Source organism: Patagioenas fasciata, chromosome 3 (genome assembly GCF_037038585.1).
Source record: "Patagioenas fasciata isolate bPatFas1 chromosome 3, bPatFas1.hap1, whole genome shotgun sequence".
NCBI classification, from domain to species: Eukaryota; Metazoa; Chordata; class Aves; order Columbiformes; family Columbidae; genus Patagioenas; species Patagioenas fasciata.
Window position 1 is genome coordinate 124,712,482 of NC_092522.1, and position 21,828 is coordinate 124,734,309.

At 55.6% G+C, this 21,828-nt stretch overlaps 1 protein-coding gene across 1 annotated transcript; it reads left to right on the forward strand.

The window, feature by feature from the left end:
* The first annotated feature begins 846 nt into the window (after window positions 1–846).
* Window positions 847–21,603, forward strand: LOC136099322 (L-gulonolactone oxidase-like). Its single transcript, XM_071807203.1, has 12 exons — window positions 847–962; window positions 3,304–3,405; window positions 4,025–4,150; window positions 5,304–5,398; window positions 6,858–6,948; window positions 7,614–7,799; window positions 16,823–16,930; window positions 17,313–17,389; window positions 18,113–18,262; window positions 18,941–19,105; window positions 20,092–20,182; window positions 21,253–21,603. Exons 1-12 carry the CDS (start codon window positions 960–962, stop codon window positions 21,379–21,381), a joined length of 1,323 nt encoding a protein of 440 aa, XP_071663304.1. The 5' UTR covers window positions 847–959; the 3' UTR covers window positions 21,382–21,603.
* Window positions 21,604–21,828: the final 225 nt, after the last annotated feature.

The following is a 21,828-nucleotide window of genomic DNA, read 5'->3' on the forward strand; positions in this document are numbered from 1 at the left end:
TGTGCTGGCAAAAACGAGGCTCCGAGCACCACGCGAAGGCAGCGGCGGTTCCCTGCCCTGCTCCCAAGGGGTCACCTTGTCCGAATTAGCGCAGAAAAACCCTTATCATCCCCTCCTTAATGAGGGACCGGGGAGGTTTTGCTTATCAGCAAAGCGCAGCCGCGGTGGCAGAGCTGCAATCGCTGCCACTCGCCGTGCTGCGGATGAGACGCGGAACCTGCATGGATCCTGACCCCTCTGCTCCCCGCGGGGCGGCCGAGTGAATTTGGGGTGCACAACAACACCCTCCGCCTTGCGAAACAGGGAGTGACATTGAGGTTGGATCTGGGAACAATTTCTTCCCCAAAGGGCTGTGGGGCATTGGAACAGGCTGCCCAGGGCAGTGCTGGAGTCACCATCCCTGGAGGGGTTTAAAAGACACATAGATGAGGTTCTCATGGACATGGCGCAGTGCTGGGGTTGGTAACAGTTGGACTCGATGATCTCGAGGGTCTTTTCCAGCCAAAATGGTTCTGTGATTCTCTTCTTGCTTGTGGCAATGTGATGCAGTGAGAACGTCGCCTCACCCTCTGCCGGGTCCCCCCAAACCCACCAACACCATTTCCCTATTCCCCCCTTTTCCCACTGCAGAGGCTGCAGCTTCAGGGGACCCTCCCCAGCGTGTGGACCCCCCAAAAGAGAAGCGTCTTCTCCCCAAAACCCCCTAAAGCATCTTGTTCCCAAAACCACCATCCGAGAGGATGCAGGACCCTGGGTTCAAATCGTGTCTGGACCCCTGGGCTCAGCCCATCTCCTCCCCCCGGATCAGGCAGAGCCCAAGGCCTGGGCTGTTATTCATTATCCTTCCACAAGCTCCTTGTTGACCCCCAGGGCAGGAACAAGCTCCATCAGCCTTGGTGCAGCCAGGACCCGGTGCCGGAGCAGCCGGAGTCCCACTCATCCCACAGAGAGCACGCAGGATGGTAAGGAAAAGCCAAAAGAGAGGAAATGCTCATTTTTTGGGGTGGGAAGAGTGGTCCAGGCAACGTGGAGTGCTTGGGGCTGGTGGGGATGACAGGGCTTTATAATCAACTTCCATACGGATTTAATAACCGGCGTGGCCGTGATCATAGAACCACAGAATAGTCTTGGTTGGAAAGGACTTTCAAAGCTTGTCCAGCCCAACCTCAATGAGAAATATGATGAGAAATAGGAAAGGGGGTTCAGAAAAGAGAGAAAACAACAGATTCCCTGGATAAATGAGCGTTTTCTAACACATGGGTTTTCAGTTTCTGGTTGTTTTTTTGCATTTTCCCTGTCTCCCAGCCCAGCTCTGGGTTTATCCTATGGGAGGAAGCTGCAGAGCAGCCCCAGCCCCACGCCCCCCTTGTCTCCAGGGCTGCTATCTGGGCTACATCTGCCATAGCTTCTTGATGGCCCTGCTCACAGGCAGTGTCACCAGGGGCCACCCGCTGTCGCTGCCCTGCCTGGGGACTGGAGGTGGTGTGAGGGGTCGAGAGGGGGGGATGATGCTGCAGACACCCCTGGAGAAGTTTGGGGGTCTGCTTTTTGGGTGGGAATTGAACCCATTGGAGATGGGGAGGAGGAGGGTGAGGGTGGGAGGTGGAGGGTTTGGTGATGGAGAAGAGACCACGGGAGGTGACAAGGGAACAAATCACCCCTACAGCCAAGGTGGGACATATTGGTGGGGCAGAACGTTGGACCAGCCCCACCTGGGGCAGGGGGACTCACTGGGGTCTTCTCTGGGGCTTGGTGCCCAAACCCACTGAAGAGAAGCTGCTAAATTAATGTTAAGTTATCAAAGACTTACCCATCATTAACCAGTTGACACGATAAACACTGCAAAACCAGGGGATATTTTTCAAGTTTTAGATCCTTCTGTGTGACAAGAAGAGACAGAAGATTGAGTGAGACATGTTTAGAAGCAAAGTACTTAGTTTATATTTAACTAATAATTAATAGATGTATTCTAAGTAAGAAACTAAACAATTATAACAGCATAAACTATTTCTTAGTATAGATGTATGTCAAAAGTTTCAAAAATTGTAATGCTTACATAATGATTATGTAAATATAAGCAACGCAAGAGCATCCAGTCTTTGTAGCACATGGAGGATGGTCCCCATTGTTCCCAGTGCTGATAAATAAGGAATGCTGCTTAACAGCATAATTGGCTTTGCTGTTAAGTTTATTTCTCTGTTTCACCAGATCAGGTCCTCCCATGACCAGGGACAAAATGTCCCTCCCCACTGGGACCCATCCAAAGCACCCTGCCTTGGGTTAAGTCCTGCCTGGAGATGCGATGGGGCTGGGTGTTTTGGGGACAGCGTCTCAGGGTGGATGGCTGAGGTTGGAGGGAGGTCCCAACCCGGTCCCAGTCAGCTCCTCATGATGGGGCCATCTGGGGACACCGGAACATGAAGCCACAAGGTACATTTGGGTGCTGAGAGGAGACCAGAGCAGAAGAGACAGAATCACAGAATCCCAGAGTGTCAGGGGTTGAAGGGCCCTGGAAAGCTCATCCGGTGCGATCCCCCCGGAGCAGGAACACCCAGCTGAGGTTCCACAGGAAGGGGTCCAGGCGGGTTTGAATGTCTGCAGAGAAGGAGACTCCACAACCTCCCTGGGCAGCCTGGGCCAGGCTCTGACACCCTCACCCCCAACAAGTTGCTTCTCCTCTTTCAGTGGAACCTCCTGTGTTCCAGTTTGCACCCATTGCCCCTTGTCCTATCACTGGTTGTCACCCAGCAGAGCCTGGCTCTGTCCTCCTGACACTGCCCCGTTCCATATTGATCCCCAGGAATGAGTCCCCCCTCAGTCTCCTCTTCTCCAGCTCCAGAGCCCCAGCTCCCTCAGCCTTTCCTCACACGGGAGATGCTCCACTCCCTTCAGCATCTTGGTGGCTGCGCTGGACTCTCTCCAGCAGTTCCCTGTCCTTCTGGAACTGAGGGGCCACAACTGGACACAATATTCCAGATGTGATGGTGCAAAGCAAGGGGACCCCAGCACACATCACACTGTGGGAGGATGGGATGGGCTGTGCTCAAGGGAGATGTCTCCAGCACACCAGGGCATCCTCCCACTTCTCCCCAGTGACTGCCAAGGGAGCCCAGGGTGACTTGCTCACATGGAGACACCTCCGCTTTGGGGACTTGAGGGCTTGAGACAATCCTCTGTGCACATAAATAATTAATCCTGTTGGAAACGTGGCTCTGGTGCAGTGTTCTTGGCAGCCGGAGAATGGTGTGGAAAAGCAGGGGTGGCGCTTGCTTTCTTCTGCTTCAGCTCTTGGTTTTGGTCCAGGTTCACGGCCAAGGAGGAGTCAAGTTCCAGAACTGGGCCAAGACCTATGGCTCTTCTCCTGAGCTGTACTTCCAGCCCACCTCGGTGGAGGAGATCCGGGAGGTAAGGGGCGTCCTTCGAGGAGACAACTCGTGAGAAATGAAGAGGAGGAAAGGCCCAGAAGGGCTGTGATGCTCCATTGTGTTCAGTCAGAGAGGTCACAGATGGTGATAGCTTGAGTCCTTCCCGCAGCCCCAGGAGATGGCCCGTCCTACCGAACTGCAGGTGTGCTCCAGCAGATGGGCCAGACACCTGAAAGAGACAGAAAACCAGCACACCTGGCCCCAGCTGGACCCTGTTCCTTGGGCATCAGTGTCTGGTGTCCTTCTGGGGTCCTCTGCCCACCCCGGCTGCCACACTGAGGGGTGGGAGCCCGTGTCACTTTTGTCACCCCAGAGATGCTTCTGTCACCCTGGGCTGTCTCAGGTGGGCATCACCTCTTTTGGGGTCGTAGAATGACTTGGGTTGGAACGAATCTTTAAAGGTCACCTAGTCCAACCCCCAAGGATGATTCCACGGGCTGTCTTAGGAGGTGTCTGGGCTCCAGGATGGTTTAACCCCAGATGGTGGGTTATCCAAGTGAAGGTGGAGTCAGTGGTGGGTAAGATTTTATCTTGGGATGTCTCATGGTGCCTCACTGGGGGAGAAGGTGGACTCTCAGGGTCACCTGTTGTCTCCACAGATCCTGGATATGGCCAGGCAGCGGCACAAGAGGGTAAAGGTGGTGGGAGGTGGTCACTCCCCGTCGGACATCGCCTGCACCGACGACTTCATGATCCAGATGGGGAAGATGAACAGGGTCCTCAAGGTGAGACCAGCTTCTGGGAGGTGCCGCAGTGGCCCCGAAATGTGGCACCCCTGTTTGTGTGACCACCGAGGGCATGGACACCAGCACTGCCATAACTAGGGAACAGGCATCTTCCCAGTGCAAAATCATCCCTTGTGCCCTGAAAGCATTTGGAGCAGCGATACAAATGTAAAGAAGTGATGTCTTCCCAATGTGTATTCAGTAAGGGCTTAACCTTGGCACATTGTCCTCATCACAGCAGGGTCTGGGTGGGGTGGAGGTGCCTGCAGGGTCACCGTCACATCTCACTTGATGTGAGCTTGTGAGGTGCCTTGAGCAAAGACCTGGCTGGATATTTCTAGAGTCATAGAGCTGCAGAATCATCACATCCTGGGTTGGAAGGGACCACAAGGTTCCTCTGGTCCAACCCTTCCTGGCAAAGCCTGGTCTAGACAAGCTGGCCCAGCACCCCATCCAGCTGAATCTTCAACGTGTCCAATGTCGTGGAACCCACCACTTCCCTGGGGAGATTATTCCAATGGCTGATTGTGCTCATCAGGAAAAATTTCCCTCTTGTGTTCAATCAGAATCTCCCCAGGAGTAACTTGTACCCATTGCCCCTTGGCTTTCCATGGGTCTCCTTGTTCACGGTCCATGGTTTGTACCTGCGTCAGGTGGGAAATGTTCCCATGAGCGATTGCTCCATTTGATGATGTTGGGAAGGAAACAGCTCAGGAGGGCAGAGCAGAGAGGTTTGCTGAAGGTGGAGCATTGACCAGCACCTGGGGGAACTTATGGGAGAGGTTACAGACCCCTGAGACTGGGGAGAGCAGAGGGGAATGGGGGCTGGACCAGGGGCAGGATCCAGTGGCACCAATGGGTTGGATGAAGTTTGGGTTGGGTGAAGGTCTGAGATGGGTGGCAGCTCAGGATGGAGCAAGTCCCTCGTGGTACGTGGCTCTCCAATATAGACATTGGTGTTGGTGAGAGCAGAGGTGTCTTCCATGGGGTGTTTCTTCTTTGAGCTGTGTGACCTTCACCCATCCCATCCCATCCCATCCCATCCCATCCCATCCCATCCCATCCCATCCCATCCCATCCCATCCTATCTCATCCCATCCCCATCCCATCCCATCCCATCCCATCCCATCCCATCCCATCCCATCCTTTGCAGGTGGACAAGGAGAAGCAGCAAGTGACGGTGGAAGGTGGGATTTTCCTCTCGGATCTGAACGTCGAACTGAACAAGCATGGGCTGGCCCTGGCCAAGTGAGTGAGACATATGCATGGCGCCATCGCTGCGCATCCTCCAAGGTGTCCATCCTTGCCCCAGGCCAAGTGCTGAGACATGGCAAGCCGGGGATGTTTGAAGAGCTTTTGCTGCAGAATAGGGGTGTTTACTTCAGGATCTGGTTTTCCATTGGGGCCCTGCAGACCATGGGTCAACCCCTCCATGGTGGAGCAGATGATCCTGCCTTGGAGCAAGAGGCTGGGCAAGGGGAACCTTCATCCCCACCAGCTCTGTGTTCTCACTGTACCCACCGGGCTGGTCCTTTCCATGTCACAAAGGAAAACCCTACATTCCCTGTCCCTTGGAAGATGAGAGCAGCTCTCCTAGTGTTGCCTTGTGTGGGGCAGAGTTTGACGGGCCGCTCCAGGCAATGAGGCTGAAGGTTGACAAAATCAGCTAGAAATGAGCTTTGCAAAGGGCAGTTAGCCATTGGGATATCTCAGCAGGAGGTGTGGGAGACTCTTTGCGTCACTTTGGCACGTCTGCTGTCCCCAGAAGAGGGGGTGAAAGTGATGGGCTGGGGGTCCAGGGCAACCTAGGGCAGAAGATGAGATGCTCCAACACGTGGTTCTCCCTGGCAGAGGGTGTCTTGCCAGGGACTTGGAGAGACCCAGATTCAGACAGGGCTTTGCAAAGGAAATAGCCATGGGCAGCACTTCTCACGCTCAATCTCTTTCATTTGCTGACCTCTGGGAAGAAATTGCTCCTTAATTACCATCTAACTCAATATCTGTGTTGCTCTGTCAATGAAAGCGATGAGTTTGTCAGAGAGCTCAGAGAAAGAAGCTCCACCTGGGCAGGACTCGCGTATGGAGGAGAAACCCACCAAGGCTTGCGATGGTCATAAAACCCACGTTTGGTTCAGGAGGTCCCTGATCCCCAGCTGTTGGAAGCTGGAGGAGTATTTGGGGAAAATGGCAGGAACAGCACACTGGTTTTTTTAGCCTTCTACCGTCCCCACGTGCCCAGCTTGGCTGTGGTGGGAGGGACGGATGATCTGCAGCCCTTATGCTTGAGGGTGCTGCTCCCAGCTTTGCTCCACAATGGTGATTCTGGGCTAAACCCGGTTTCCTCACCCCTTGCTCTGAATGCAAATGGAAGGGATGTCTGCACCCCAACATGTCGCTCCATCACGGGAACTTGTGAGATGGGACACAGCTGAGCTGACCATGATGACCTGTTCTCACCAGCTGTGCCTTCCTCCCCATGGACCATAGCAGCATCTTGACAGATATGTGCTATGGAGACATGCACGTGTAGCCAACGAACCCACCCATTGCTGCAGGGTTTGGGGAAGGGTGGAAAACCCTGCTCGTTGGGTCAGGGAATCATGTCCTGGGGTTTTCTGTGCAGGGTCTGTGCACAGTGTGGTGCCTGGCAGGGTGGGCTGTGTCCCGCACGCCGTGGTCCTCACTCGGTCCCTTCACCTACCCCCAGTTTAGGAGCCGTTTCTGAGGTGGCGGCAGCTGGTGTGATTGGGACGGGGACGCACAACACCGGGATCAAGCACGGCATCCTCCCCACGCAGGTGAGACAGCAGTCAGTGCATGGACATCATCAGCATCTTGAGGGCTTCGAGGAGATGTCCCGTCACCTGGTCTGGTGTGCCCAGCCCAGGGGTGAGGGGAAAGAGCAATGCAAGCAGGAGGGGTCTGTCCTCCAGGGATGGGGCTGCTTGGGGGACCCTCAGGTCCGCCAGGCACAGTGGGACTTCCTCATCTGCAGCCAAAACGTGACCCAGCTGAGAACAGCTCTGTCCCTGTGCTTTATGGTCCTGTGGTCCGATGAATGAGCTCTGTGCTAAAGAGAAAGCAGTTCTTGTGTTGAATCACAGAATCATTGACTCACAGGATGCTTTAGATGGGAGTGGACCATTAAAGCTCCCCCAGCTCCCCCCTGCCATGACAGGGACATCTTCACCAGCTCAGGTTGCTCAGAGCCCCGTCCAGCCTGGCCTGGGATGTCTCCAGGGATGGTTCATCCACCACCTCTCTGCCCAACCTGGGCCAGGCTCTCACCACCCTCAGCACAAACAATTTCTTCCTGATGTCCAGCCTGAATCTCCCTCCTTTAGTTTAAAACCATTACCCTGTAGTTTTTAGTTTAAAACCATTATCATGGCTGGCTCATGTCCCATCTCTCACCCCAAGCACCCCAAGCCCGTACCAACCCCGACACCTCTCCTCTGGGCAGGTGGTGGCCCTCACGCTGCTGACGGCCTCAGGGGAGATGCTGGAGTGCTCCGAGTCCGTCAACGCCGACATCTTCCAGGCTGCCCGCCTGCACCTCGGCTGCCTGGGCGTCGTGCTCACCGTCACCTTCCAGTGCGTGCCCCAGTTCCACCTGCACGAGGTGGCCTTCCCCTCCACACTCACTGAGGTATGGCGTGGGTGATGCTCCCCAAGCATCCGCGGGATAAGCAAAGTTCTCGACAAGGTGACGTGGTTGGGAGGGAGATGGGAAGTGGCCGTGCTCCGGTAGAAATTCCCACAGGTGTGTGTGGGTTGTACTCCTTGTACATCTTCATAGAATCATAGCATCATTTTGGTTGGAAAAGACCTTCAAGATCATCGAGTCCAGCTGTTCCCCACCCCTGGCACTGCCCCATGTCCTGAGAACCTCATGTCCGTCTGTCCAACCCTCCAGGGATGGTGACTCCAGCACTGCCCTGGGCAGCCTGTTCCAATGCCCCACAGCCCTTTGGGGAAGAAATTGTTCCCCACATCCAACCTCAACCTCCCCTGGTGCAACTTGAGGCCATTTTCTCTCATCCTATGGTGTTCCTTGAGCTGGAAACTTCTTCAGGGTGAGAAAGGAGAGGAAGGAAAAGCCACGTTTCTTAGCAATTGCCATGTTAACTTCCCATGGGTTGGAACCACATCTTCTGGGAGCAGAGATGCAGGTAGTGGGGTGGGAGGAGAGGAACTCATGAGTTGGCACGGGGAGTGTTGCAGACATGAGATCCAGGGGGGCAGGTGGCTCCTGCTCCGGAGGGACCTCCTGGCTGTGCTGGAGGTGGCTGGTGGGAGCTGCGTGTCACCGGTGGGACCGAGGCAGGGGAGAAGGGGGTGAAAATGCTCAGAATCATAGAACAGTTGGTTTGCAGGGTTGTTGGAAGCTCTTCTTGTGCAGCAGAACCAGGTAAAACCTCAGGAAACAGGCAAATTATAGAATCGCAGGATGGTTTATGTGGAAGGGACCGTTAAAGCCCAACCAGTGCCACCCCTGCCATGAGCAGGGACATCTTCACCAGCTCAGGTTGCTCAGAGCCCCGTCCAGCCTGGCCTGGGATGTCTCCAGGGATGGTTCATCCACCACCTCTCTCACCAACCTGGGCCAGGTTCTCGCCACATCCTCAGTGTGAAAAGTTTCATTGGTATGTTCAGCCTGAAGAGCTGCTCCTGCTCTTCTGGAGTTCACCTCCCATTCAGATTTGGGGCTGGCAAGGTGGTTGCTCTCTTGGGGAACAGCCAGTGTCCTCTTTAGGGAAAATTCTGGACAATGAGACTGTTGTCATTGTCCCCACATTCCGCAGCATCATCCTCACTTCTCAGCATCAATTGTCCCCTACCTGGCTCAGCTCAGAGGTGACAGTGATGGGACTGTTCTCCTCCAGCTGTCATCTATCTCTTGTGTACAACCCTGGGGGTTTGCAGCTGTTCCCCACCCCGTGATGGGGTGGGATGGGATGGGATGGGATGGGATGGGATGGGATGGGATGGATGGGATGGGGTGGGATGGGATGGATGGGATGGGATGGGATGGGATAGGATGGGATGGGATGGGATGGGATGGGATAGGATGGGATGGGATGGGATGGGATGGGATGGGATGGGCAGTGGTGGGAGCTGCTCAGGGCTGCGATGCCAGCGCTGCCACCAGAGCCGGGATGGGGGTTTACCCGGAGCCATCGGCTCCATCCCCCCTGGGGCTCCAAGCTGCGTGGGGCTGAGCACGGAGGCTCCAGTGCAATTGAATTAGCCATGCTGAAGGAGCCCGCTGGGCATCAGCGCTGCCGCCCTCAGCGCTCAAGCTGCTTTGCCACGGACAACACCACCGGGAGGTGGAGCAGCCCGCGCCTCTGCCCTGTTTAACCCGGTATTCACAGTTCTGGTGACCCCAGCCACGCATGACTAAGCTTAGCGCGGATTTAGCGTTCCAGCTGGAGAAAACTGCCCTTGCTGGAAATCTCGGGCTGATGTGCTGCCTGGACCGAGTGAGGAGAGGGAGGAGAGCGTGTGCGCTGAGCCAGCATCCCCGCGGGCAGCACCGTGTCCCCGGGGGGAGCGGCAGTGTCCCGCGGGCACCCAGGACGTGCCACCTCCCATCGCGTCCTCTCCTGCTGCTCAGTGAGCGGAGAGCTCGGCATTTTCTCCAGTGGCAGACAAGCCGCTTAAAATAGCCCACGAACTTCTTGTGCTTTTGAAAATAAGTTGGGCCTTTCTTGTGCATGAGGTCTGGGTGTTTTTTGGGATGGGGCTCCGCACCTCCATCATTAGCCTGGAGAGGAGAAGGCTCTGGGGAGACCTTATTGTGGCCTTTCTGGACTTAAAAGGGGCTGAGAAGAAAGATGGGACAGACTTTTGAGCAGGGCCTGTTGTGATAGGACAAGCAGTGATGGTTTTAAACTAAAAGAGGAGAGATTCAGGATGGATATAATGAAATTGTTTGTGCTGAGGGTGGTGAGAGCCTGGCCCAGGTTGGGCAGAGAGGTGGTGGCTGAACCATCCCTGGAGACATCCCAGGCCAGGCTGGACGGGGCTCTGAGCAACCTGAGCTGGTGAAGATGTCCCTGCTCATGGCAGGGGGGACTGGGGGAGCTTTAACGGTCCCTTCAACCCAAACCATCCTGTGGTTTGATGATCTCCCAGTGTAAAGTTGGGTTGAACTCTCTTTTTGAGCTGAACTTGGGACAGACCGTGCTGAGGATGAGGAGGAGTGTGACGGGTGAGACATTTCAAGGGCCAGACTGAACAAACCCCTTATTGGGATCCAACCCCAGAGCTGTGATTGGAAACTCCCTTTAAACCGACTGCCACATCGCTACTGGTTCTCTGTCTCTGTCTCGCCGAAGGTCCCCGTCACCCCGGCCAAGTTGCATGGTGCTGGTGATGGGCCCATCTGGGACGTGCTCAAGGGAGTTGGGTTTCTGACCTGCTGTCTTATAGATGGGAATCTTACATAGCTTTGAACACTTCATATGGCTTTCTCCTCCCCAGCAAGTTCTTTTGCTGTCCCACCATCCGTCCTTTCTTTGCTGTCCCCTCTTTGTGGCCATGTCCCCCCTGAAGACCACGTCTTGCTGTAGCCCATGACAGGGCACTAGATTGGCCATGGGAGCATGAGAAGTTCAGGACAAGGCTGAGGCGCTGGGGACGGTGGCCTGGGGAACTGGTACATGGATGCTCCATACTGGTCAGTAGTTACCTACAGATGAGTTTTCCATCCTGGTCACGAACCAGCATGAAACAGGGCGATTTCCCTCAAAAGAGACACAGAATGTGCTGTTTTGGGGCTGTGCCTCTCCTGGGCTTCATGAGCTTCATTCTCCACGTGCCTGTGGCCAGCGGTGGGTGTGATCCGGTTCCCTCAGGACACCTCTTGAAGGCCCCATGGGCATTTCCACAGAGCGATTTGCAGGGATTATTTTCTCCTGGGAACACATCAAAACCAAATTTCCTCGTCTCTGCCACTATATAAACTTCTCCAACCACTGCGTGCAATTCCTCGGAGCCCTCCCACGCTCACGGTGGTGGGAAGGCAGACGGAATGAGCTGTTCCATGAGATGCTCAGCCTCTCCGTGGCGTGGCCACCGTATCGGGATGTCACCTCTGCCTTGAGCTGAGCCACCATCCAGCTCATCCCGTCTGGCTCCAGATCGTCGTGGAGGCTGAAGCCCATAGAGATGCCACCTGCAAGCTGGAAGACCTGGTGGCCTTTTAAATGTTATGTGGACGCACTGCGCCAGATTTCTGGATGGGGAAACTGAGGCAGGAAGTCCATCAAGAAGAGGAATTGGTGACAGTGGAAAAGAACATCTGCTTCAACCACTGACCATCTTTGTCCTGGTGTGCTCTGACGTCCTCGCTGGTGCATCCTCAGCTGCATCCTCACCAGCCGCCTCATTGAGTCTCTCAGGTCCAGTTCCAGCCCTGGCTAACGACCGCGTGAGCCTTCGTTAAGTTCGGCTCATGGAAATAAATAGTCCTTGGACAAAAGCAGCAAAATCTGTTGCAGGACTGATCGGAGCCGCAGCGCTGGGAAAGCTCTGAGAAACGCCGCCCTTAATTTTTTAAGGACTGAATTATTCAGTGCCCCGCTGGGGTGACTCGAACGCCACCACCAACGTGAATTTAACGCGCTTGTGCGGTATCTTTTCCATAATCCCCGATCCAAAGCTGGCCAGGGAGGTGGACAGAGAGGTCCATGTGTGTCACCCGTGTCCCTCGGTGTGTCCCCCCTGCTGTCACCCCCACCAGCTGCACCAGAGCTGCCAAGAGCTGGAGCATCTCAGCGCCTGATTTTTCCTGGGCGGTGCGAAGGGAATAAGGGAAACCTGAGCTATTTCTCCATCCCGCAGTGAGGTCGCTACCAGTGCTTCCAGTTTCAGAGGTGATGAGTTTGTGTTTAATGGCTCAGGAGCATCTTTTGTGAAGCGCCGGTTTGTTTACTGAGCTGAGACTTCCCCGGTGCCCTGCAGCAGGGATTTCCCCGCTTTAAATGCATTTAAATATTTTAAAATATGGTGAGAACCTGCCAGCTCCTTACAGCTCGGTCCTCACCCCCTGCCAGGCTGCTCGGACCTTCGCTGTGTCCTCCAGCACCTTCCCACAGCCAAATCCAGTGTTGTTTTACACTTCTTAATCTGCCTTTTAGCTAGGGAACTTAAGCTCATGTTCAGCATAACCCCGCTTTCCTGAGCAGGGCAGGTAGCTTAGGCTGAGCTTTACTGTACTCAGCATTATCTCCCCAGGCTTTACCCCCGGCAAAGCTCAGCCCGTCTCTCCGCGTCCCTTGGGGCTGTTAGCAGGGTGAAATGCGCTCTATAAATATTAATGCCATTATCAATTTCTCAGCCCTCGCTGCTCCTCGCCTGCTTCCAGATCTCCGGCTTTCATGTCGAGCGGCCCAGCCGAGCGGAAGAGAATAATGGCAAGGGAGCAGGTTGCTTGAAATATTTAAGCCTGAGTTATCTAAGACATTGCAAATAATATATGTGTCAGCGGAGCCGGGCTTGGATTTGTGGTTATGTAAGATCCGCAGGCTTTCTTTTCTGGCCTCGTGATTGTCTTTATCAGTGGGATGAAGTTGGCTGCTCTGGCTGCTGGCGGTGGCCGGGAACGAGAAGTGGGACTGAGAGGGTTCGTTGCACAGCTCAGGTCACCAGAGACACCCACAGAGCATCCCGGGTGGTGGCAGCGATGGAGCCAACGTCCCCAGCCCCAGAGCTGCTGGGAGGATGATGGGGATGAGGATGAGGATGGGGATGAGGATGAGGATGGGGATGAGGATGAGGATGGGGATGGGGATGAGGATGGGGATGGGGATGGGGATGAGGATGGGGATGGGGATGGGGATGGGGATGGGGATGGGGATGGGGATGAGGACGAGGATGGGGATGGGGATGAGGATGAGGACGAGGACGGGGACGAGGATGAGGATGAGGATGAGGATGAGGATGGGGATGAGGATGAGGATGAGGATGAGGATGGGGATGGGGATGAGGATGGGGACGAGGATGGGGATGAGGATGGGGATGAGGATGAGGACGAGGATGGGGACGAGGATGAGGATGAGGATGAGGATGAGGATGAGGATGAGGACGAGGATGGGGACGAGGATGGGGACGAGGATGGGGACGAGGATGGGGACGAGGATGGGGACGAGGATGAGGACGAGGATGGGGACGAGGATGAGGACGAGGATGAGGATGAAGATGAGGATGAGGACGAGGATGGGGACGAGGATGGGGACGAGGATGGGGACGAGGATGGGGATGAGAATGGGGACGGGGATGAGGATGAGGATGGGGATGAGGACGAGGACGAGGACGAGGACGAGGATGAGGACGGGGATGAGGATAGGGATGAGGATGAGGACGAGGATGAGGACGAGGATGGGGATGGGGACAAGGATGAGGACAAGGATGAGGACAAGGATGAGGACAAGAATGAGGATGGCTCAGGCTCAGATATGATGCTTCTTCCCCCGAGTACAATAGTTTGGGTTGAAGAGACCATTAAATCTCCCTCACTGCCACCCGTGCCATGAGCAGGATTTAATCCCAGCCTTTCAAGAGGCAGATCATAGCCTGTAGGACTCTTCTGAGCCTGTATTTGGGTTATTCTGTAAAAACCAAGAGAATCTTCAGCGAAAAATGAAGAAAAGCTGCGGTCATGGGTCACCCAGCAGGTCCTTGTGAATGGAGGTGCAAAGGGAGAGAAAATCACGAAAGAGCTTGCAGAGCAAATATAAACCAGCATCTGCCGTTTCCCAGCACAAGCTGAACACTGAGACACCCACGGCCATGCAATTCTCCAAGACTCGCCTGAGTTTATCGGATTAAATCAGACTAAAGGTTCTACAAGACAGCCAAGTCCAACCGTTTGCAACAGAGGTGCGGAGAGACTCGAACCTCCACATTAGAAAGAAATCTTCCCCAAAGTTACTGTCCATAAATACAGTAGCGATTAATTAATCAGGCTAAAATCAGACAGCAGGTTATTTAGACAAACTACAGTCATTCAAGCATCAGCTGCATAAGAAGAAGAAGCAGCATGAGTACAAAAAGTGTGTCGCAAAAGAAATTATCTAAGTTTATACAACCTCTTAGCTTCGGATTTGCAGATTTTCATCCACCAACAATCTGGGCAACCTGGGCCAGGCTCTCACCACCCTCAGCGCAAACAATTTCATTATGTCCATCCTGAATCTCCCTCTTTTAGCTTAAAACCATCACCCCTTGTCCTATCGCAACAGCCCCTGCTCAAAAGTCTGTCCCCACCAATGCATCAATCAGTATGTAATAAGACAATGATTTTCTCATACATGAAGGTCTCTGATCTGCCTTTGAACCCATGGAAACTTTGATCTGAATGCAGACTTGCACAGCTTAGTGATTTGGTGGGTGAAGAAGAGCTTCTTTTGGTCTGAACCTACTGTTTCCTAAGCCTAACCCGAATGCTGTCTCCTTGGGGCTGTCTCAGGCACCTGGGGTGGATCCCTCAACCCCAGCTCCTCCAAAACCACCCAAACCCCCTCACCAATGCTGGGCTTCATCTCATCCCTCCCAGCCAGAATTGTTTGGTTTGGCCTCAATGCATGGAAGTGACTTTTGAACTGGTGCTCAGACATCGTCCCCTGATGTGGTGGAATCCTGGCACGGGCAGCACACGGGCAAAAAAGGAGGCTAAATAACCATTTCCTCACCCAAAATGCTCCCTCCCTGCACTCCCTGGCTCCTCTTTGTTGCTCCAATGGATGCGCGCAAGTGACTTCTTGTGCTCCATCATCCACACCTGCCCCTTGTCCTGTCCTTGTCCTTTCCCCGAGGAACATCTGGAGCATCCAAAGCTGCATCTTCTTGAGTGTGTTTGCAAACAACTAAAGAAACCAAGCGGCTTCTTTTGACCTGGCTTTTATGAAGCAAAACGATTTATCCTGGACTCCTGGAAGGGAAGCAAAGACGAGCAAACCCCCCCAGGTCTCTGCATGCTCTCATTGAGCTCGTTGGCCGTGTTAGAGCACCAAGGTTCTTGCCACCCATCCTCTGGCTCCCGCTTGGGCGCTCAGCCAGCAGACAATGTCCCCAAGGACTCCCGGAGCCGCCTCGCTCGCTGCCTTCCAATTATCCTACAAAGTCACAGGGCTTATTGTCTCCAGAGCCACATTCCTCCTCTATCACGGGGATCAAAAGCGCACATTGAAAAGGTCGCCGTGCTGGCAATTTGCTTCTGCGCTCAAACGCTGCGGCTGGAAGACAAACAGACGTGGGCAGGATCACCTTGGGAAAGCTGCGTCCGCCTCTTCCCCGCTTGTTTTAGCTGCTCGATGCGTTTGTTCCCAAACCAAACCACTGAAGACATGGGGTCGTAGCTTTTGCTCTGCTTCTACTCGTGCAATCATTAATTGTTTCTGACACAAGAGCTTCTCTGGCCAGAAAACAGGCTGGTTTGGGGCCATCTCAGATTCTGTGGCCTTTTGGGAGGTGTGAAGATGGAGACAACAACATTATCATTAATTCTCACCAGTTACAGGAATATACTATTTATCTTCCCATCCTCTGTGATTTAATGGGACCATGGCATTACAAAAGACCCTCAGCTTATGGCAGGATCGCAGCAAGATCCTCCATGCTAAAGCAGCCCAGCCTGGTCATTAGTAGCTCATTAGGACAAATAACTCACAGGAGCCAGAAGGAAAGGAACAACTGAGGTTGCCACGGTCTTCCTGGGGTTGTATCCATGGGTCATTGCACCTTCTCCTGGGTCAGGGAAGCTCCTGGAAGCAAAGCTGCTGGGGTTTGAAGCCTGCAAAGCTGTGGGAGATGTCTACAATGATGTGGTGCCCACAGCTCCTCAAATGGGCTGGTGAGCAAAGGCTCCTTCCTCCAGACACACTCACAGCACAGACGCAGAATCCCAGAATCACAGAATCCCAGAGTGTCAGGGGTTGGAAGGGACCTGGAAAGCTCATCCAGTGCAATCCCCCCATGGAGCAGGAACACCCAGCTGAGGTTCCACAGGAAGGTGTCCAGGCGGGTTTGAATGTCTGCAGAGAAGGAGACTCCACAACCTCCCTGGGCAGCCTGGGCCAGGCTCTGCCACCCTCACCCCCAACAAGTTGCTTCTCCTCTTTCAGTGGAACCTCCTGTGTTCCAGTTTGCACCCATTGCCCCTTGTCCTGTCACTGGTTGTCACCCAGAAGAGCCTGGCTCCATCCTCCTGACACTGCCCCTTTCCATATTGATCCCCAGGAATGAGTCCCCCCTCAGTCTCCTCTTCTCCAGCTCCAGAGCCCCAGCTCCCTCAGCCTTTCCTCACACGGGAGATGCTCCACTCCCTTCAGCATCTTGGTGGCTGTGCTGGACTCTCTGCAGCAGTTCCCTGTCCTTCTGGAGCTGAGGGGCCACAACTGGACACAAGATTCCAGGTGTGGTCTCCCCAGGGCAGAGTAGAGGGGCAGGAGAACCTCTCTGGACCAGAGAGTGGCACCCGTGGTCTCTGTTAGCCCCTTCATGCATGGCTGGGCTGTGTTGACTCCTTTCCACCCCAGTGCTTGCTGGGTCACTGCAGACAGACTCCTCGGACCTGCCCTGGCACCCCCAGAGTTCCTGAGGTGCCTCCACCCCCTGCACCTGGGACGGGAAAAATCACCAACCTTGTTCCTCTTGTTGTTGCAGGTCCTTGATCACCTTGGGGACCACCTGAAAAGATCCCAGTATTTCCGATTCCTGTGGTTCCCCCACAGCGAGAACGTCAGCGTCATCTACCAGGACCCCACCAACAAGGCAGGTCCCGTGGGCTCCATGCGGGAAGAGCTGTGCATGAAGATGGGAACCCTCCCAGGCCCAATGGCCTAGGCTGGGCTTGCAGTGCAAGCGCCACTGGGGCATCTGATCAGGGAAAGCGCGTTTTTTGGGGACACGGATGCAGCTGGGGCTGTCGGAGCTCTCAGCGTCCTCATGGCAAATCCTGGTCTCTTCCTGGGATGGGATGTAGCCCTTTTTCATCACAGAAGTCTGGGGAGTCCTGGGGTGCCCTTATCCACACCCCCGCTCCCGCTTTGCTCCTGGTCCAGGGACGTGCTCCCAGCTCCGCACCCACTGGCAAGAAAGCTGCAAACCCTGCTGCTCCCTAACCACCATCATCTTCCTCTGCTTGGCTTTGCAGCCCCCCTCTTCCTCCGCCAGCTGGCTGTGGGACTATGCTGTTGGCTACTATCTGCTGGAGTTCCTGCTCTGGATCAGGTAGGAGCAAGCGCTGGGCAGCGATGGGGGACAAGGGACTCATCCATCTCTTTTCTGCATCTCTACTCTCAAACCTGCGCTGTTTCACTGCATGTCCTAGTGAGGATGGCAAGGCAGGAACTGTGACACGCACCCTGGGGAAGGAGGAGACGCTTTTTCTGCTCCGACCGAGCTCCGGTGCAGAGGAGCGGGTTCGGGCTGGGGTGCGTGTCTGGGGCTGCACTGCCCCCTCGTGTGCGCAGGCGGAGCCGTGCTGGAGCGGCCTGGGGCTGCAGCGGCAGAGCGGCTCTTTAGAGGGATACAGTAGTTTGGGTGGGAAGGGACCATTAAAGCTCCCCCAGTTCCCCCTGCCATGACAGGGACATCTTCACCAGCTCAGGTTGCTCAGAGCCCCGTCCAGCCTGGCCTGGGATGTCTCCAGGGATGGTTCAGCCACCACCTCTCTGCCCAACCTGGGCCAGGCTCTCACCACCCTCAGCACAAACAATTTCATTATATCCATCCTGAATCTCCCTCCTCTAGTTTAAAACCATCACCCCTTGTCCAGTCACAACAGGCCCTGCTCAAAAGTCTCTCCCCATCTTTCTTCTCGGCCCCTTTTAAGTCCAGAAAGGCCACAATAATGTCCCCCTGGAGCTTCTCTTCTCCAGGCTTGTTCCATCACATCTCGCACCGTTGACAAACCCCTGGGGTCAGTTCTCACCTCCTGCTCTCCCCCTGCAGCACCTTTGTGCCCAGCTTGGTGTGCTGGATCAACCGCTTCTTCTTCTGGCTGCTCTTCAGCTCCCGGGTGGAGAACATCGCCATCAGCTACAAGATCTTCAACTACGAGTGTCGTTTCAAGCAGCACGTTCAAGACTGGGCCATCCCCATGTAAATGGCTGTGCAGACCCTCCCTGTCCATCCCCACCTGGGCTCCCCACCCAAGCCACATCCCGTCCCCTTCCTGTGTCCTGCCCCAGCGCAAAGCCATGGAGAAAGGGACCTGGATAGCAGACACCATTGTACCTGCATGGGGATGCTTCTGCATCCTTGTGGCGGGGTACCACAGTCTTGTTGGGTTGAAGGGACCTCTGTAGACCCCCCAGTCCAACCCAGCTGCTCACGCAGGGTCACAGAGCAGATCACACAGGTGGGTCCAGGCGGGTTTGAATGTCTCAGAGAAGGAGACTCCACACCCGCTCTGGGCAGCCTGGGCCAGGCTCTGGCACCTCCCAGCAAAGAACTTTCTGTTCATGTTCACATGGAGCCTCCTGTGTTTCAGTCTGTGCCCGTTGCCCCTCACCCTGGCGTTGGGCACCACTGAACAGAGTCTGGTCCATCCTCTGACACCCACCCTGAGATATTGATCCCATTGATCACATCCCAAAATCCAAGCCACACCATGTTTTGGGGCTTTGTGAACCCAAAAGCAATGTCAGGGATGCTGGGACACGCCAAGCCGTTCACTGAATTATCACGGGGTGGGGATGGAGCTGTGGGGGTGGGGGTTCGAGCCTGAAGGCAGCTGGTTGTGGGCATTAACTGGGGCTGGGGGCTTCTCGTGGGCAGTGAGAAGACAAAGGAAGCCTTGCTGGAGCTGAAGGGCGCCTTGGAGAACAACCCCAAGATGGTGGCTCACTACCCCGTGGAGGTGCGCTTCGCTCGGGGGGACGACATCTGGCTGAGCCCCTGCTTCCAGCGGGACAGCTGCTACATGAACATCATCATGTACCGGTGAGCACGGCCCCACTCTCCCTCTGCCCCTCTTCCTCCTCCCTTCCTGCAGCTCCCGGAGCCGTGCTGAGACATGGCAGACAACGCGGCTCAAACACACCAGCACCAGCTCTTGGCTGGGCTGCAGACATGGAATGAGCTCCTGCACCTTTCACAGAATCCCAGAATGTCAGGGGTTGAAGGGACCTGGAAAGCTCATCCAGTGCAATCCCCCCATGGAGCAGGAACACCCAGCTGAGGTTCCACAGGAAGGTGTCCAGGCGGGTTTGAATGGCTGCAGAGAAGGAGACTCCACAACCTCCCTGGGCAGCCTGGGCCAGGCTCTGACACCCTCACCCCCAACAAGTTGCTTCTCCTCTTTCAGTGGAACCTCCTGTGTTCCAGTTTGCACCCATTGCCCCTTGTCCTGTCACTGGTTGTCACCCAGAAGAGCCTGGCTCCATCCTCCTGACACTGCCCCTTTCCATATTGATCCCCAGGAATGAGTCCCCCCTCAGTCTCCTCTTCTCCAGCTCCAGAGCCCCAGCTCCCTCAGCCTTTCCTCACACGGGAGATGCTCCACTCCCTTCAGCATCTTGGTGGCTGCGCTGGACTCTCTGCAGCAGTTCCCTGTCCTTCTGGAGCTGAGGGGCCACAACTGGACACAAGATTCCAGGTGTGGTCTCCCCAGGGCAAAGTAGAGGGGCAGGAGAACCTCTCTCAACCTTCCCTGCCCACCCCTCTTGCACATTTAAGCCAGAAGGGCTGTGGTGGCCTTGGAGCACCCAGTGCCACCCACCCATCCTTTTCGAGGATGTCGTCCTAGGTTGGGGTCCACTGGCCCAGTGCTGCTGGGATACTGGTTCTCAGAGGGTCTCCATCACCTGGCACTGCTCACACAGCCCGTGCCCGGTCCCTGGGGGTGTCCTGCTCTCAGGGGGTTTCCTGGGTGTGCAAATCCCCCCACAGCCCCTGCTGATGTCCCCTCTGCCTGTCCCCCACCCCAGGCCCTACGGGAAGAACGTCCCCCGCCTCAACTACTGGCTGACCTACGAGGGCATCATGAAGAAGCACGGTGGAAGACCACACTGGGCAAAGGTAGCAAGGCCCTGCTCCTCCAGGGGAGAGGGTCTGTGGAACGGGGTCCCTTCCCCTTCCCATCGCATTGGAGGGGCTGTGCGGTGAAGAGGGGGCAGAGCAGAGCCCCACATCAGGCTGGCCCAAGACAGGAGTGGGTTCCTCAGGGAGGTGCTGCTCACAGAATCCCAGGATGTCAGGGGTTGAAGGGCCCTGGAAAGCTCATCCAGTGCAATCCCCCCATGGAGCAGGAACACCCAGCTGAGGTTCCACAGGAAGGTGTCCAGGCGGGTTTGAATGTCTGCAGAGAAGGAGACTCCACAACCTCCCTGGGCAGCCTGGGCCAGGCTCTGACACCCTCACCCCCAACAAGTTGCTTCTCCTCTTTCAGTGGAACCTCCTGTGTTCCAGTTTGCACCCATTGCCCCTTGTCCTGTCACTGGTTGTCACCCAGAAGAGCCTGGCTCCATCCTCCTGACACTGCCCCTTTCCACATTGATCCCCATGAATGAGTCCCCCCTCAGTCTCCTCTTCTCCAGCTCCAGAGCCCCAGCTCCCTCAGCCTTTCCTCCCACGGGAGATGCTCCACTCCCTTCAGCATCTTGGTGGCTGCGCTGGACTCTCTGCAGCAGTTCCCTGTCCTTCTGGAGCTGAGGGGCCACAACTGGACACAAGATTCCAGGTGTGGTCTCCCCAGGGCAGAGCAGAGGGGCAGGAGAACCTCTCTGACCTACTGACCACCCCCTTCTAACCCACCCCAGGTACCATTGGCCTTCCTGGCCACAAGGGCCCAGTGCTGGCTCATGCTCACCCTGCTGTCCCCAGGACCCCCAGCTCCCTTTCCCCTACACTGCTCTCTAATAGCTCATTCCCCAGCTTACACTGGAACCTGAGGTTGTTCCTGCCCACATTCAAGACTCTACACTTGCCCTTGTTATATTTTATTAAATTTTTCCCCGCTCCCCTGTTTGCCACCCACCCTGGGCACGTCTAGAGGGGATGGAGGTGCCACCACTTCTGCAGGGGCTGCCCACAGTGGTGCTGGGTCCATGACCAGCACCACATTCCCCTGGACGCTCTGTCTCCTGCAGGCACACAGCTGCACCAGGAAGGACTTTGAGAAGATGTACCCGGCCTTCCCCAAATTCTGCTCTGTCCGGGAGAAGCTGGACCCCACCGGGATGTTCCTGAACTCCTACCTGGAAAAGGTGTTTTACTGATGGGGCGATGCAAGGATGGAGGATGAAGCCCCCTGGTTCTTGCGACACCCCAAAGCTCGTGGTCCACAGCGGTTGGCGTGAGCAGGGCGGCTCCGATCCCCATGCCAACCGGGTTCTGTGGGGGCTGGATGTCTCTCCTGGAAACCAGCAGCTCGGGGGGAGCCAGGTCCCTGTCCCCCAGCAGCCCCACATGCCAGCATCCCAATAAAGAGCTTTCCTTGAGCCTGTGCTGCCAGCCCGGCGTGTGCCATGGAGGGGCCTGGGGACAGGGATGGGCTGGGTGTCCCCACAAGACCCGGGGCTGGGTGCCTCCCCCGTACTCCTGGGTCCCTTCCGAACTCCTGGGTCCCTGGGGTATTCCTGGGTCCATGGGGCACTCCTGGGTCCTTCCCGAACTCGTGGGTCCTTCCTGAACTCGTGAGTCCCTGGGGCACTCCTGGTTCCCGT